Below are 18,376 nucleotides of genomic sequence, written 5' to 3' on the forward strand. Positions count from 1 at the left end.
ATGTTTTAAATACTTCATTAAATCTCTAAATATTTTTATTTACAATTTTTTTTTGTTTAATGATGTTGATATATCAGAGAATAACACATTGAATACCAAAAGGCTATGATATAGTAGTTGACCATTTTGGGGGGTGAATACACTAATGATATAGTAAATCTATTTCAATTTGCTCTAGAGAATTTTTTTAAAGTATTGCTTGTATACATCTGCAAACTGTAATTGGTTGTTTTAATCAAATGTCTGTGAGATATAAACTAAATTCTCTTAAAAGTTATTAAAGTCTTTGTCAATAGGTAGCTACTACATGTGAGAATATTGAACTTCTAAGTCTTTTCATTTGGGGCACTTTTTTTAATTCCTTGGGTTGTTTGAATACTTATAAAAGATACAGATTTTCAGCTGTGAGTACGTACAATTGGAGAGACCTGGCCAATTCTGAAAATCATAAAATTTGGAATATTATTAACATGTCAACTCATTGGTTAAGTAGAAGAATTTTGAATTTGTATTATATTACCTCTCAAATTATATCATCTTGAACTACATGAATTAGTAGTATCTATAATATCATAGTTGAATAGTTGTGACAGATATCTTATGATCACAATTTAAAGCCTTAGAATACTTACTATCTGACCCTTTACACAAAAAGTTTGCTGAAGCCTGGTTTAGAAGGTGGTCTGGTAGAGTCACAATTACCTTAGGCATCCTTGAGGAGAAAGGGAGCAAATTACAGAGTTTCTTAACTTTTTCTTCCCTGGCATATCAATATTTATGTTAACATATCATTATCAAAGCTCTCAAAATAATTTTTTAAACTACAATCAAATAAAAACATGTAAATGCTGTATCAATTTTACAGTAATTATCCCATTTTATTTTCTCTTTACAAAAATCATCCTAAATATCATATTGATGGATTAATATTAAAAACATAGGCATGCCTAGGGAAGGTTGTTCTTGGTCAGTAGCAGTAAATTTATTTAATGGCTATAATTAAATTAAAACTAGCTTTATTTAGAGATATTATCTATTATACCACAATTCTGATTTTTTTTTAAAAATGTATGTGTGTGAAAATTGAAACATCAATATTATTCTAAAACAACAAGGTGGTAGTTGCTTTACATTGTTCAGTCCACTCCATTGGCCCCAATTACATTATGTCTAAATCTGGGAAAGGGCCTCTAATCAGAAAAATAAAAATGATCATACAGAAAATATTTTCAGGAGTACTTATATATTGGTGTAGTATTAACAATGTGTTTTCCTAATTAAATGTTAAGTATGGTAGTATAAATATTTATCATTGAAGAAAGAGTAATTAAAGGAAGAATAGTTGTGATTTGGGTACCAAAAGGTAAGAATTGATAAGCAGGTAGAAATTACACCAAGAAAGCATTTCAGTTTAAGGAGTCAAAATGTGTGAGGATAAAACTAGAGTTTTAGGAACTTTCAGTCACTGGCAAGCTGAGTCACTAGAATGCAGGCAAGCGAAACACAATATAGAGAAAAGTTTACTGACTCATTTATACAGTACTGAGGTTGCTGTTTTTACTGATCTTGCTGTTATGTGGTACCTCATTTCTAACATCTCATCTTAATTGGCCCATTAACCTCATCTCCTATTGCCTTAAAATTCCAGCTCCCAAGGATACAAACACCAGCAACACTCCTTTTCTCCCTAAGCTCCTGTTCAGTGTCTGATTTTCAGTTCTTTGTTTTTTGACCCCTAAGAAACAGTTCCTTTTCTGCTTGCAAGCTTAGGAATGCATGTAAGAAAGATTTTTGTTATACTTTAATCTAACATTTTTAGACTGGGAAAGTGACATGTCATATATTCTTAATATATCTTTTACTTTGAGGTTTATGCATAAAATAATATTTTGAAAACTCAATTTACTCACTTTTGAGAAGCTATTTGCAAAGTGGAATAAATGTACTTTTATATAAATTTTTAAAAATTTGAACAATTAAATTTTTCTCTATATATATTTTAAGAATATTTTAAAATCCAAAATCTGTAGATAATCATACATATCTAAAAATTATCTGCTAATTTAGATAATGAATATAGTTCTAGCTCAGTTAGTTTTAAATGATTTAAACTCGAACAATGTTGCATAAAAATAAAAGTAGACTATAAAAGAGAATGAAAAAAATTTTTGGTGTGCTTGCTAGGACAAAAAAAATGCCTGAAGGATAAAAAAGAAGAAAAATTATGAATTCTTTCCCTGTTGAACCAGCAGATGTCATGTTTCGTTGTTACAGCCTAAGATTATTATAAGGGCATTTCCTTTGTATTACTATGTATACTGTGTGCTTCTTACAAAACAAGTGTATAAATATTAAATATGATTGGCTCTGAAATCAGAGAACAAATTTGTGGGGTCTTTTTTTTTACTTTTAAGATAGATTTCTCAAACAAAGTCAGAAAGCATTTTTCCTTTATCAAGTTTATCCAAAAGAGGTTTAGTACAAAGTATGCTCTGAGACGTAGCAAGCATATTTATATTTAACTATAACTACACAAAATCATTTCTTATCAGTAATTATTTGTTGCTAATCAATATTATTTATGCACCAGCTAAAAAAGCTTTTCTCATCTTTAATTCTAAGGTGGTAACAATTATTCAACTGAATTAAAACTATATCAACATCCATATGTCATCACCATATCTATTCTGTCCCAAAATTTATCTGTCATATGAGACACTGGAACTGGTCATCTCTATTTCCTTTTCCAATCTAATATTTCATGAAAAAATATTACATATGTCACTCATATGTAATGCGGAATGTCAATGCAAATAAACTTAAGTATTTTCAGAAATACATTGAAAAGCCTTCGTAACAATCTCTAATTAAAAATAAAGATAGAATTTTATAGTAAAATTGGATCTATTTAGAATATTCAAATGAGGGTTAAATTGTAACTTAATTTTTCACAACCCTGAAAATAGATTTTGATAAACAAATTCATGTTTTCACAATGTCATGAGAATTTTTTTTTAACTTCAATGTCAAACTGCTTCAATAACCTGAAAAGTATTTATTTAGATAAACAATCAGTTCTAGTATTATGACAATTTGCATTTATGACATGCAGCTAGTTTACCCTTCTGACAGTCAACAAAAAGCAGGATTAGAATACAGATAATAGAAACATTAAATGGAATTTATAAATAAATGTGCTTAAAACAATTGAAATAATACAAGAAACAGTAGGCAAATGTTTCATAGCACCGTAGAGATTTGAGACTGTGCCTTACCTTAATGGCCATTTTGTGGACAGTCACTCACCCATATCGACCCTGCTAAATGGCAGTTAGGTATTGACTAAATACCTCTAGTGAAGGGAAAATCATCCGTATTCAGAGAGGATTGCTAGAACATTTCTAAGTCAAAATATGTATCCTTTAATACCCACTCACTGGCATTCATCTTATTTCATAGATCTGTTAAAATTTAGCCTGTGATGGAGTTTCAACTCTCAGAAAACTTCATTTGCCAGTTTTTGAGAGATTTTTTTTTTCCTTTTCCATGCTAAATAGACTTTATTCTCTTCTCATTTCTCTTTGAATGTATCATTCATTTTATGAAAAACGTGATACTTAGAACTAAATCTAATACCCCTTGTATTTCCCTCTTGGCTAAAAAACAAAAGGAAGCCCCTCTTCTCCCTGTGCCCCTCAAAAAAAAACAATAAGCAAAATGAAAAACCAACCATTGAGACTCTTTATCTCCTCAATTCAATCTAGACACTAATGTCTAATGAAAACACTCTAAGTTGACATTTCTCACTTAAAAAGCTCTTTACTTCATTTATAGGTTTTGGATGTTTTTTTTTGTTTTTTGTTTTTTTTTTTTTTGCGGTACGCGGGCCTCTCACTGTTGTGGCCTCTCCCGTTGCGGAGCACAGGCTCCAGACGCTCAGGCTCAGCGGCCATGGCTCATGGGCCCAGCCGCTCCGCGGCATGTGGGATCTTCCCGAACCGGGACACGAACCCGCGTCCCCTGCATCGGCAGGCGGACTCTCAACCACTGCGCCACCAGGGAAACCCCTTGGATGCTTATTTTTAATCAAAACCCCTGGCTCTTTATCTAGGCTACTACTAAATGTACCTCCTCAATAACAGTTTGGGAAATTTGGTCTCAAATACAGGTTGTCAGTGATGTTTTGGATATTTATTCATTCATTCAGTATATTGTGTTCCTCTCATCTAGATTTTGCTAAGTGTTGTGAACATGAATTTGTGCTATCATTTAGTTAGTAATAATAAAAATATCATACAACATATAGAAGAAATAAAATGAATGTGATGACTCTTTTCCAGAGACCTCCTTCTATGCAAGATTGTTTGTATAGAGTTGATAATCCATTTTCAATAAAACTGAATGAATATTCATAGAACATTTTTTAATGCACACGGTGTTGATATAGGAGACTTTTCCAAATGTTACTAAAATTCAGATATGTAATTCAATGTATTTAATTTTACTAGTAAATTTGTCAAAAATTAAATTCAGTTCATCTGACGTTTTTTTCCTGGTGAACCTCACCAGGGTAATAGAGACCATCACTTTCATTCTTAGTGTTCAACATTCATACTTTATATGTAATAAATTCTTATGAATCAACTCTTCTGCAATCCCTAGATGATAGATGACTAATGATGGAGAAAAAGAAAAAACCAGGTAAGATATATTCCTGCATACAGGAACCCAGGAGGAAAACCCCAGGAGGACATTTAATATTTAATCTAATTTAAAAAAAAATCTGTTGAATAATGTACAACTTATTAAATCATAATCCAGTAAAAATTGCAAAGCTATTTGAAAAGTTGGAGAAAATGTAAGCAATTTCCAGGAAGACAGAGGCCATACCTCCTTGTTCATTGCCTAGAACACTACTTGGCATTCAATAGGCTCTAACTAAATACTGATTTAATAAATAAATGTATTATTGGTAAAAAGTAGATAGTGTGAAAAAAATCTATATTTCAGAATATCAAAAAGTTGGGATACTTTCCTGGTGGCACAGTGGTTAAGAATCTGCCTGCCAGTGCAGGGGACACAGGATCAATTTCCTGGTCCAGGAAGATCCCACATGCTTGGGAGCAACTAAGCTCGTGCGCCACAACTGCTGAGCCAACGCACCACAGCTACTGAAGCCTGCACATCTAGAGCCTATGATCGGCAACAAGTGAGGCCACCACAATGAGAAGCCCCCACACCACCATGAATAGTAGCCCCTGCTCACCTCAACTAGAGAAAGCCCGCACACAACCATGAAGACCCAATGCAGCCAAAAATAAATAAATAATTAATTAATTTTTTTAAAAGTTGGACATACAATTCCCATGGTCTGTGAATTTTTCTATTTGGCAATTAAAAGACAAAAACTGAGATGGTTTTTGTATGTTACATATACTATGTATACCTCACATATCCTTAAAATCTAAATAAAAGCCTTTTTTGTTATTGACCAAAGTTCTTGTGTTGTTAAGTTTTTGTTTGGTTAATTTCAGTTTAGTGACCAAAGACATGGATAATATAAACACAAATTGTCATCTTCACTGATTTTTTTTTTGACAGAGTTGATTATTTACTTGCTGACATACTTCTTTTTTATTATTTATTTATTTTTTCTGGAAGTATAGTTGATTTACAATACTATATTAGCCTCAGGTGTACAGCATAATGATTCAATATTTTTATAGATTATATTCCATTTAAAGTTAGTATAAAATGATGGTATATTTCCCTGTGCTGTACAGTATATCCTTGTTGCTTATTTTATATAGTAGTTTGTGTCTCTTAATCCCATACCCCTATCTCACTGATGTACTTCTTTTGATTTCTAGGATGCCACATTTTAAATTTTCTTCCTGTTCACTGGTTGTTCTGTCTCAGGCCTTTGTGGGGTTTGTTATCTCCTCCCATATCTCTTAACTTTGGATTGCCCCAGTGATCAGACCTTAGCCTTTATCTACACACACTCCCTTGGTGATCTCATCAGTCTCATGGCTTAAATTTAAACTCTTATCTATATGCCTGTGGTTAGCAAGATTATGTCTCCAGCCCTGGCCTCTCCTGAATTCTAGTCAAGTGTATCCCACTTAATGGCTCCATTTAGATCATTCAAATTGTTCAAAAATAATTTCCTGATCTTCTCCCCCCAAATTTGATCCTCCCATAACTTTACATATCAGTTGATGGAAACTTCATTCTTCTGGTTGCTTAGATCAAAAAACTTGCAGTCATCCTTGATTCTTCTCTTTCTCTTACACTGCTTATACAACCAACCAGGAAATCTTCTTACATCTCTTCTCAAATTGTCCAGAAATTGATTAGATTTTAATCACATGACTTTTTAAATACAAGAATTACTTATGGAACACGAAGTAGAAAGTAATAAAAGGGCATAAAGAATAAGTAAGTATGTTTAACTGTAACATGTCATTTAAATTTAAGGACTTTTTCTGTTTTTAGGAAAGGCCTATGCTCCAGAATTCTATTACGATACCTACAATCCTGTGTGGCAGAACAGACACCGTGTTTACTCCTATAGTCTACAGTGGACTCAAATGAATCCTGATGCAGTAGATCGGATCGTTGCATACCGGTTGGGTATTAGGCAGGTGAGGAATTTAATTGTCTTCTTTTGTGTGTGTGTGATCCTCTGTGAAGACCTTGTTACTATGATGTGTTGCTATAAAGTTTTAATCAATTTGCATGAATTCCAGAATATATTTTTCTATATCAAAGATAATATTACCTTACCCAGAACTGTTCCAAATTATTTATTTATTTCCAAATCTTTGAAATTAATTTATGCATTTTTCACTATGACAGGAGACATATTAAAGTGAGCTTTCTGAAATCCTTCATCATTACATGTGCTATAGAAATTACGTGGTATAATTTCTGTGAAAGAAACTAAGATGTTCTCACACTTACCTGTACTGCATAATTCTTTGTCTTCTTTCCTAAGCTAGAAATTCTACATATTTTTATTCTAAGAGGTTCAAACTATATATAGGATTTTTAAAAGCTAATTTAATGTGTCTGTAGAATAGAAATGTTTTGGTAAAATGAGAAGAAACAATGAGATATGATGTTTTCCTAAGGTAACTGAAGATTATAGATTGTGTAAAAATATCATAGCTTTTTCAAATGAACCACTGTTAAACTCAGTTATCCTTCGTTGGTATAAATGATATTTTTGAAATTTAAATATAGGTCTTTACATTATTTCCTATTACATAGTAGGTTATCTGGAGTGACTATTTCAGCATAACAAAATGTTTTTGAAGATTTATTTGATTACCACATAAGCTATTAGCTCTCTTTCACATCTTTGTATTATCATAGATTTGTAAAATGTGTTTTCCACTTCCTTAACTAAATCACACAATAGCATTTTGAGTTTGGATAGTAGAAAGGACAGAATTTGCCTGGAGAAAGATTGGTCGACCATCAGCAATCCACTCAGTGTTACTATCATAAAACCAATGTTTTTTTAAATCTTGTTAACAAAGTTATAATAAAAGACTATGTACATCATTAAAATTAAGATACATTGTAAGTTGAACATTCTTATCCTTCTTGTCTAAGTATTCACAGGTCACAGACATGGTAGACAGGAGTGGATCATTTGGAAACTTTCTCTATTACTCTCATTGACTTTGGTCCCTAAGTAAATCTGAGTAAATCCCAAATCCATATCAGAATTGTTTGTTGTACTCATTCTAATTTAATGATAATTTTTCTTGATAGAGAAGATAGAAAAAAGAAAGAGCAGCAGTCTCCCTCGGTTTATGGGCTTATCCCTTTCTTTTTCTTTTCTCAACACAGCTAATATTTTTAGATCTTTTATATTTGGAGCATCTTAGCACATTCTTGACTTTAGACACCTCACATTCATTTCCAAGTCCTTACCACATGATTTGGTCATTCACATTCATCTTTTATTACCCTATGTTTTCAAAAAACTAAGAACCTAATACCAAATTGCTATTTGTAAAATTGAGTCATTTTATTAAGGTGTCTTTTCCTTTTTTCTGGTTATAGGTTTTTTTGCAACAATAGAGTCAGAATTTCATCTTTAGTTTCTCACCTTCTTCCTCAGCTATATTTTTTTGGAGTGTCTGGGTAACTGCCCTTTGCTTCCTGTATGCTGAAGGGCTGCCTGTTTTAATCTGCGGAATTAATTTACCCAACCCTACTCATCATTCCTTTCTTTTATGCTAACAGTCTTCTAAACCTTTGTTCACAAAGTCTCCATTATGTATGCAAGTCACCTTCTCCATGAGTCAAGTTTAACAGAATGATTACTATCTCTGTCCTCCCTCTCAACTGGAGCGATTTTAGGAGAATTAGACTTCCTCCTAAGAGGGATCCACCTAATTAAAGCCCTTCCTTCTCATCTGTATCTTGTACTAGTTATTAATACACTACCTTCTATAATTTTTTTGGCTAGGATTGCTATGCTATTTTCCAATGACAGTTTCTCTTCTTAGATTTTCCTTTCCTGATATGAACATCTCCGCTAAATTCCTGTCTTTATGTTTCCTGATCATAAAACTAGTATATAACTCCCTGATATGCAGTGACACACATTTCCCGGTCTGTGTTCATCCTTGTGAACAAATTAGTTAGGTAATTTCCCCCTACTCTGCTACTTTACAATACATTATATATGCATGCATATATGTGTATAAATTTCCCCTTACTGTGTTTTGCGAAAATTATGAATTCCTGACACATCTGGCTTCTGATTCTAGCCAATCTAGCCTTATCATTTTTAGCTATATAACCTTGAACAGGTTTCTGAACATACCAAACCTAGGTTCCTACTTGGGAAGTTGAAGATAATGATAACTGTCAGGCAATCGAAGTGTGGAGTGGAATACATCCCCCATTTATCCCACAGGCCAGGTTCCCTTGTGCAAGGCACTCTCTGCACAAACATTTGTGGCAATTCTTGCACTCATCTGCCTGGGTTGTGTAACAGTTTTTTTAAGTGCATCTTAAGAGCTTAACATATCTACCATTTTTATTTCAGTTTTATTTAGTACACTGTATAACCTGGGCCTAAGTATTATTCCAAGCCATGATTTTCACAAAATAATTTCTAGACTTTTTTTCACTATGTCTTATTTTTATTTCAAACCTGCTGTCCTCCATAATATCCATTTTACTGATTCACATTTTTCTCTTCCACTTTGAGTCTTATTTTAAAGCCTTCCTGATCAGATCAATGTCTGCTGCTAACGCTATTCTTCCCAAGTTTCTGAGATTCATGCTATGCACTAGAGGAAAACATATTTCTAGTGTTATAAACCATGGTCCAGAAAACAATCCTTTCTCTTACACAATTTCTGAAGCTAATTCTTTACTTGCCTTAGCATTATTTATTTTACTAGAATTTTCTTTTATATTTAGAAACAAGTATTATTTTTTCCTGGAGTGCTTTTTTTGTAATACTCTATTTATTGATAATTTTACTAAGATACTACATCTTGCCATGGAAGAGAAACTTTAATATATCTTTTGTGGGTGTCTCAATAAAGAGTAATGGCCTTCTGCTGTTCTGCCAATATGAATGGAAAGGAAATGTTCGTAGATATGGTGTAGGAACAGAAAGACCACGTATAAACACTACTCTTTTCCCCACTCCCATATTCTCTACACTTAACCCTTACATGAAACATCTTAACATGCAAAAGGGCCTCAATAGACATCAATTCTTTTGCAGATCCCCTTGCATACCAAAACTGAGGATGATAGGGCAGATGCATTTTAGATACAATGAAATTGATATAATTCTTTAAGAATATCCCCTGTTTAATAATAGGACACAAAGTCATTAAGTAAAATAAGGTTATATTATCTTAGAAAATTTAGATTACTTCTTCCTCAGGTATGTACATTTGGTTATCAACATTGTTTTAACACACAATCAGACACCAGCATTTAAAATAATCACTATTGAATTCTGATCTGATGATCATTTATGTTACATATTCTATGATTTTAAAATCGTTATTTTACCCTATATTTTTATTTTGAGCCTATATATCTAATTTCTTCTATCCATAAATTATCTAGATTATCTAATGAAAAGTACTTCCACTTTTAATATCAAACATGACCTAAAGTGTACAACACACTTCTGATTCGATGAAGTCTGAGAAGCAAATTTGATCCTTTAAGACTCATGGCAAATTCAGTTGTAAAGCGTCCCACTTTGTGTTTTTTGGGGGGGGGGTGTTTTGTGGGGTTTTTTTGCGATACGCGGGCCTCTCACTGTTGTGGCCTCTCACTGTTGTGGCCTCTCCCGTTGCGGAGCACAGGCACCGGACGCGCAGGCTCAGCGGCCATGGCTCACAGGCCCAGCCACTCCGCGGCATGTGGGATCTTCCCGGACCGGGGCACGAACCCGTGTCCCCTGCATCGGCAGGCGGACTCTCAATCACTGCGCCACCAGGGAAGCTCAGACTTTGTTTTTAATCCACAAACTGTTAGAAACTTTATTACTTACTCGTAAATTAAGTAAGATTATAAAATCACTAGTATATTATTAAATCCCTGGCTGGATGGGGTTGGTAAACTGAACCCAGCATTCCCCCACCTTTCTGGTAAAATTAGCTGACCCTTTTGGTTAAACTGTAGGGTCTTTATTTAAATATAATGAGGAAAATTGTCTCCGAATTTGAGTATTGGCTTATACACTTTTCTTAAAAGTCGCTGCAGTCGATCTATAAAAACACTGGAATTCTGGAATCAATGCTTTAAAAAACTTAAATATTTCATGTGAAGTTAAAAAATTAGTGTGGAAAAAAAGTTTTCTCAAAATCTTAATGTCCTTAAGTTGTACTTTTTAGGCTCAGCTAAGCAATTGTTTAATCTCCTTAGACAGCTACTAGCCTCCCAATTGTTTGCTTCATTTGTTGCTTAACAGGAAAGAGAAAAAGGTGATTTGAATGTCTGCTTTCCTTAGTATTTAAGGAATTAAGAAACAAGCAAAACTATTTCTAAATTATCTGAAGATACCAAACAACACAAACATCATTTGACTCCATTTAACATACACACTATAGGTTCTGATAATAAAGGATTTTAGACTTTTATACAGTTTCCTTTTTATACTCCGCCTAAGACATGCACAATGAATGTGACTTTTTGACTGTCATCTTTGGAAAGTGGGATATTTTATTGAATAAAATATTTTAATTCACCGTGTTCCTGTCTTCTTAAATCTTGATATATTAAAATGCTTAGAATTATCATACCCACATGCTTACCCAGTCAGTCAACAAAACTTTTAGTAAATTAATCATCTAGTGAATACCAGGATTTTAAAAAAGAATTGTCTTCGATGTCCTGTTAACAAAAGTGCTATAATAGGAGCATGTCCAAAATTCCATAGTAACATGAATGGGAGCAGTTAGTACTGTGACATAGTGGTTAAGTGACATGATCAGCAAGCAAAGTAGAGACTTGTTAGTTTCTATAGGTTTATCTTCATAAATAGTTATTGTTAATAATGACTAATTAAGAAATCGCTAATCACAAATATACTTTTTGGTAAAATTGATTACTGGATGAATTTATTATAAATTTTATTTTGGTCTTCATACGTGCTACTATAATGATTGAGCTAGAGTTTATTTCTCCTTCCATTTAAAGCATACTTTTTATTTTATTAAATAATTCATTGCTTATTATTGTTTATTAAAGGGCTAATGTTTTAATAGATCATAGTAATTAAAATTTTATAAATTTATTGTATACATAGATGACCATATGCATTGTAACTATGGTTATTAATACAGCTAATACCTAATTTAATGCATTGATCGAAGAAGCAGAAAAATTTGAAGAGATGGCTTTTTATGCTTTAGCATCTTGTATGAAGTATTAGTTTCTAGGGCACAGTCTAGAGATGCTGAAGGAAAATGGTAGAATAAGATAGAAGTGAATAGAATACAATATTCTATTATTATGAATAATAATTATATTATTAGATAATATAATAATATTAGAATATAACAATAATATTAGAATTATGTACATTAGAATAATGTACGTAATTGACTGAAGACCATTGGACACATTTTATTGAGAGAGGTGTTTGGTGGAACCATTTGACAAAGAGCATTTAATGCCAAGTCCAGGGAAATCTGTGGCGAATTGACAGATCATCTGAATTGATTTTATAGTCTTAAGTCATGAGTAAAATGACATCTTCTATAGATAGATTAATCTGATATCATACATAGTACATTGAATGATATTACAATAGAGGCAAGGCCACAGTTAGGCATGTTTGAAGTAAGTTTTAATATTTAAATTAGAGTAGTGAAGGGGGAGAGAAAGAAAAAATGAATTAAGAAAATTTTGAAATGGCCAGAACTTGAATATTGATTTAATTTTGAGAAACAGTTTTTAAGAGTATAGTGACCTTATGTTCTTTGCTATTTACTTCAATTTCTTTAGTGAAGCTCAAGAAATTATCAAATATATAGATGAAGAAGAGAGTAAGGGATATAGAGAAATGTGGAGAAGCCATTTTGTAAATGGTCTTTTTGGCTCCAGAAAAGAAATAAGCCAGGGGCTTCCCTGGTGGCACAGTGGTTGAGAGTCCGCCTGCCGATGCAGGGGACATGGGTTCGTGTCCCGGTTCGGGAAGATCCCACATGCCGCGGAGCGGCTGGGCCCGTGAGCCATGGCCGCTGAGCCTGCGCGTCCGGAGCCTGTGCTCCGCAACAGGAGAGGCCACAACAGTGAGAGGCCCGCGTATTGCAAAAAAAAAAAAAAAAGAAAGAAGCCATAAGCCAGTTGGTAAAAAATGACATCGTCTCAATATTCCAAGTGAAGGGCACTGCACATATTCCCTTTATTCCTATAAATACTAACATCACAATGTATCTGCTAGGAGGAATAAGCACAGTAAATTTAAAAACCTGGATGACCTACAGACCTTTGATATAGAAGGCTTTGTGAAATAAGGGTATTTTGTCTTGGAAAATTCCAAGTACTTTCTGAGGAGTTTTTCTGAGTCTGTGGCCTTTTGTACAGATTTCATTTTGTGTAGCAATACTGCTAAGGAAAATTAATTAGAATTTTCCTTTTTATTGACCCTGAATGTAGTGGAAAATGAGCAACCTCAAAGAGACTTTTGGAGTGAAAAAATATTAAATTATTGCCAGAAATAAGATATTGAATCAAAGTTTGCAAATATACTCATGTCTTCAAATTGGTCTTGTTAAATTTGAGTTGATAGAGGAACATCAAGCAAAAGTTACCATAGTTAGAAACATGTTACTAGAATTTGAGTGAACACTTCCCCTTGAATGTGTAAATTCATAGGTCAGAAGGATTAGACATGAGAACCAAAGCTAGCAGAAATGTAGATGTAAATGTACTGTATGAAGACAGTAATGATAGAAGGTCCAGTGAAAAAGAAAGGAGAGGTAGAAAAATCTGCCAATGTCATGGAAACTAAGGGAAGAATATGTGAGTGTGTGTGTGTGTGTGTGTGGTGGTTTTTGTACTTGTAAACAAAATTTTTAAAGATTAAAAAGCCCTAAATTTTTAAAATACCAGATACTGACAAATCAGTGTTGCTTTTTTAAGAGGGAAATAGGAAGAAAAAAAAGATTGTATATAGGTTTAATATTATTCCAAGGTCAACTGATTACAAATTTAATTAAATTTACCTAAGCCTATCCTGGCTGTCCACTTGAATCAATATTTTATAAAGAAGAGAAGACTGACTGATATATTTCCTTGGATGAAAGAACAATTTTTAAATGTCTAAATTGTTTCTTTTACAACCTATAAACCTGTAAATACATGGTTATTATGGATTCCAAGACTTTATCCAGTCAAAGAAACTACCCAACAGACCAATATATATATTCAGTGTCTTAAATGACTGGGAGTGTAGAGTTCAATGGCAAACAGTCACTTATTTTGTTTGTTTGTTTTTTGGCTGCGTTGGGTCTTCGTTGCTGTGGGCTTTCTCTAGTTGCGGCGAGCGGGGTCTACTCTTCGTTGCAGTGCACGGGCTTCTCATTGCAGTGGCTTCTCTTGATGTGGAGCACAGGCCTTACGCGCGCAGGCTTCAGTAGCTGTGGCTCGCGGGCTCTAGAGCGCAGGCTCAGTAGTTGTGGCGCACAGGCTTAGTTGCTCCATGGAATGTGGGATCTTCCCAGACCAGGGCTCGAACCCGTGTCCCCTGTGTTGGCAGGCAGATTCTTAACCACTGCACCACCAGGGAAGTCCCCCAAATTTTTTGTTTTGGGGTTTTTTTTTGCGGTATGCTGGCCTCTCACTGTTGTGGCCTCTCCCGTTGTGGAGCACAGGCTCCGGACGCGCAGGCTCAGCGGCCATGGCTCATGGGCCCAGCCGCTCCGCGGCATGTGGGATCTTCCCAAACTGGGGCACGAACCCATGTCCCCTGCATCGGCAGGCGGACTCTTAACCACTGCATCATCAGGGAAGCCCGAAAATAGTCACTCTTTCAGCTACTTTTCAGGAAAAAAATGATCAAACTTTGAAATGAAAAATGGAGTTGGGATTAACAGTCATTTTCTTTTTTTAGGCTTTAACACCATGCAAGTTGCTTGTTTGAGTACAAATTTGTATATGGATTTATAATCTATTTATGTACTGTATCAATTAATAAACAACACAGTTTTCTTTGTCTTATATCAGTGGTTCTCAAATTTGAGTGAGCATCAGAATCATCCATAGGGCTTGTTAAAACAGTTGCTGTGACCGACCCCCAGAGTCTGGTATAGTGGGTCTGGGGTGTGGCCCAAGAATTTGTATTTTTAACAACTTCCTGTGTGATGTTGGTTTGGGGCCACACTTTGAGAACCACTGTTTTATATTTTCAGACTATAATAAAGAGACTAAGATCAGATTCCATTTTCATCTTTTGGCTTTTCCTTGTACTAACATTCCTATATGATCTCAATATGAAAAACAGTATTATAAATACTGATTTAAGAACAGAGCTTGGCATATGGTGCTCAATACCATTTGTGGAATGAATGGATTTGAAATTTACGTGTTATAATAGGTAACCATTAAGTTCCAACTGGAGGTGCATCCTCTAGTTATGCCTGGATTGATGCATTTCCAAAACGAGTGATTATTAAAATATTGTTCTCAGTCCACTGTTGAGTTTCAAGATTTATACCATGGACTGAGAAATAACCCAACTGCAAATATTTTCTTTAGTTCTTCTGGGCAAGATATACACAGCTCCTTAGGCTTACATTTGTATATATTTCTAAGGGCTTTTTTTTAATAAGAAACCTATTAATGAGATATTAAAAGTTACTTAATTGTGATATGTGTAAACTAAAACTTGCATTTGGTAATTCTGGTGGCTAATTCAATGCTTTTCAAAGGAGCATGACTACCTTAAAACACAACTCCTCAGTGAACATTCCCTCAGATTTCAAGACTGAATGTCAGAGTTGTCTTGAATTGATAACTATTTCCTATTACTTCTTTTCATTTCTAAATATAAATTACTATTTGTTTAGCTTTATCATTTTCAGTTGTATTTCTTTAAGTTTCTTAAGTTGTTTTAAAATATGGAGTCATACTTATTTTTACACTATTTCTATACCAAAAACCTGACTATTTTTCAGCAGTTAAAATATTTTAACTAAAATAGCTGGAACAATATATACCTTTGAATAATAAATGTTGAACATAACAGATTTCAATAAAATGTTAATAAAGTTACATACAATAACTAGTGCTGTATGATAGCTTGATTATAGATTGCTGACTTTTCCAAGTTTCTATTCTGTTTTAAAAAGTTCAAACAAGAAATGCGAAATATCACAAAGTGCTTAAGTTGCTTTAGTGTACTTCAAATTAAGGAAACCATTTCTGAAAAGATGGAAGCAAGAAGTTGAGTAGAAATTTGAAGGTAATAGTTTGAATATCATAGGCGTTAGCTATTTTTAATAGCTGACCTGTCCTTGATGTGTGTGTGTGTGTATATATATATATATCTCAATACCATAAAGTCTTACCCTATTCTAGGTGCTTAACATATATCATCATGTTTAACTCTTAAAACAACACAGTGAGGTAGATACTATTGTTATTTCTATCTTAAGGCTAAAGAAACCATGGGGTTAAGTAACTCATCCAAGATCATAGAATTAAATGAAAGACTAAGCTGGATTTGAACTCAGTCATCTGGCTTAGAGTCTGGCAAGTGTAATTCAGCTGAATACCATCTGAGCCATGTGCCTTTATATTTTTCTTCTGTTTCCTCTTTCTCCCCCTCCTCCTCCTCCTCCTTCTTCTGATAGACTCTACCTTTTTTCCTAATTTCTCTTGTAGTAATTTTCTGTTGAAATTTTCTGTCTCTTTTTATATTAACTTCAGTTGCCATTCATAATTTAATTAAATTATACACTTGTATATTTATAAACTTATGTCAACATATTTGAATATTATATTTTTATTCCTTTAATCTCTTCTATATTTGGGAATATATCTGCTTTTCCACCAACAATGCATGTATATATTTTATACAAGGCTTTTCTGTTTCTGGATATCTTTTCCTCAACTTTTAATTTTATAAATTAAAATTAAAATTTTAGATCTCTATAAACTTTTAACTTTAAAATTTAATTTTATAAATTTTATAAATTGTTCAATTATATGATATTAATAACTTTAAAAAAATTTAATGATAAATGAAAAAATAAAATAATTGGTTTCAAAAAAATGTAAATTAGGAAAATATTCAAGTATAATATTAAATAACAAAAATTCTGTAAAATTGGTATTATCACTGTTGTTTAGATGCAGAAATAATCTTACAGAATTTAAGCTGTATAACCATGCTCTACAGAGAGAGGTCACTGGGGAGCTAGCTTATTAACCTTTTTTGTTTAATTCTAAAAGCTCCTTTCTTAACTTTTATACTTTACTGCTATAAAACTAGATGTAATTCTATGAATTATTAGAATATATAAAGAGAGGTGGGGTTATTTTGGAGATGAGATTGGATAGGCGGCACAAGGCTCTATCCTGAAGGGCTGTAATGTCTACTCACCTCTTGCTGCTCCCTCTCCAGACAAATAAAATAAGTTTATAAATTAAAAATGCCAACACAAGAATAGGGATTTGCTTTGCCTTAAATAAATGAGATGAGACAAAATGGGATTAGGCTTTATTTTAAAACAATACTTAAATCTGTATTCTATATTTCATGTCAATTTATAAATAAGTCATTAATAAGAAAGAAGAATTATTTCATGCAATCAACAAAATATGTACAAAGTTCAGATTAAAGATGAAAGGCTCTGTCAGGCATTTGAGTTGCCAAAGGAGTGAGGATGGGAGGGTGAGAGGATAGTTCTTGTCTTCAGAGAGTTTAAAACAAACAAGGAGATAGGCAACCAAGCAGATATCAAACTACAATATAGTTTGATAAGTATTATAATAAGTGTGGATATAAGGTATTATGGGAAAACATTGGAGGGGAACCTAAGATGACTTTGGGAAGTGAGGAATGCTGATGGAAGAAGTACTAGCAAACTGATACCAGAGGGGTGAAGAGAAGTTACCCAGATCAAGGGACTTGGATGAAATTAACAAGTGCCTGGATACAAAGCCAGCTTGATAACATTTGGAGAACTGAAAATAATGCAGTATATCTGGACCTCTCCTGAATCATAGTTCAGGAGAGAAGGAAGAGATCAAAGTGGAGATGCGAGGGACTGAGATCATGAAGGGCCATGTGAACTAGTCCAAAGAAATTGGACTTTACCTTGAGAGAAGTGGGAAGACACATAAAGAGACAAAACAGAGGAGTCAAATAATCACTATCGTGGTACAATATAAGGGACAGCATAGAGTAAAAGCTGTTGTTTTATTTCAAGTGAAATATAATGACCTGAATCAGTGCTGCTACACTGGTAATTGGAGAGAAATTTATGTGGCAAAATCAGAAGGATTTGATGATAAGTGTAGGTTGGGGAATAAAGGGAGCAAGAAAGCAGAGATGAAGAAACTGTTCACTGCTTAAGTGCTTGTTGGCTTTACAAGATGTTATGTCGAAAATGTTAATATTGGTTTTCTCATTTTTATGTTAATAAAATATTCTTGAATGTTATTGTTTATATTGAGAGAAAAATGAATTGTTACTGAAATGAATATTAGGCACATATATAATGGAATGTTTTCAAAGAAATGTAAAATGATGAAATTTTTTTTTTTTTTAAGTTCATTGCTTGTTACAGCCTTTTTTTTTAAAACATCTTTATTGGAGTATAATTGCTTTACAACATTGTGTTAGTTTCTGCTTTATAACAAA

General features: G+C 33.4%; 1 protein-coding gene across 1 annotated transcript in view; it reads left to right on the forward strand.

Annotated features, from left to right (window-relative positions):
• MDGA2 (MAM domain containing glycosylphosphatidylinositol anchor 2) overlaps nt 1-18,376 on the forward strand; it is a gene marked incomplete at its 5' end in the record, with an annotated part of 828,838 nt that overhangs the window by 731,658 nt on the left and 78,804 nt on the right. The window contains one exon of the mRNA XM_082649132.1: nt 6,499-6,647. Within this exon, the coding sequence (XP_082505258.1) occupies nt 6,499-6,647 (149 nt within the window). The remainder of the gene's footprint in view (nt 1-6,498; nt 6,648-18,376) is intronic.

This window comes from Grampus griseus (genome assembly GCF_964374135.1).
Source record: "Grampus griseus genome assembly, chromosome: 2".
In the NCBI taxonomy this organism is placed as follows: Eukaryota; Metazoa; Chordata; class Mammalia; order Artiodactyla; family Delphinidae; genus Grampus; species Grampus griseus.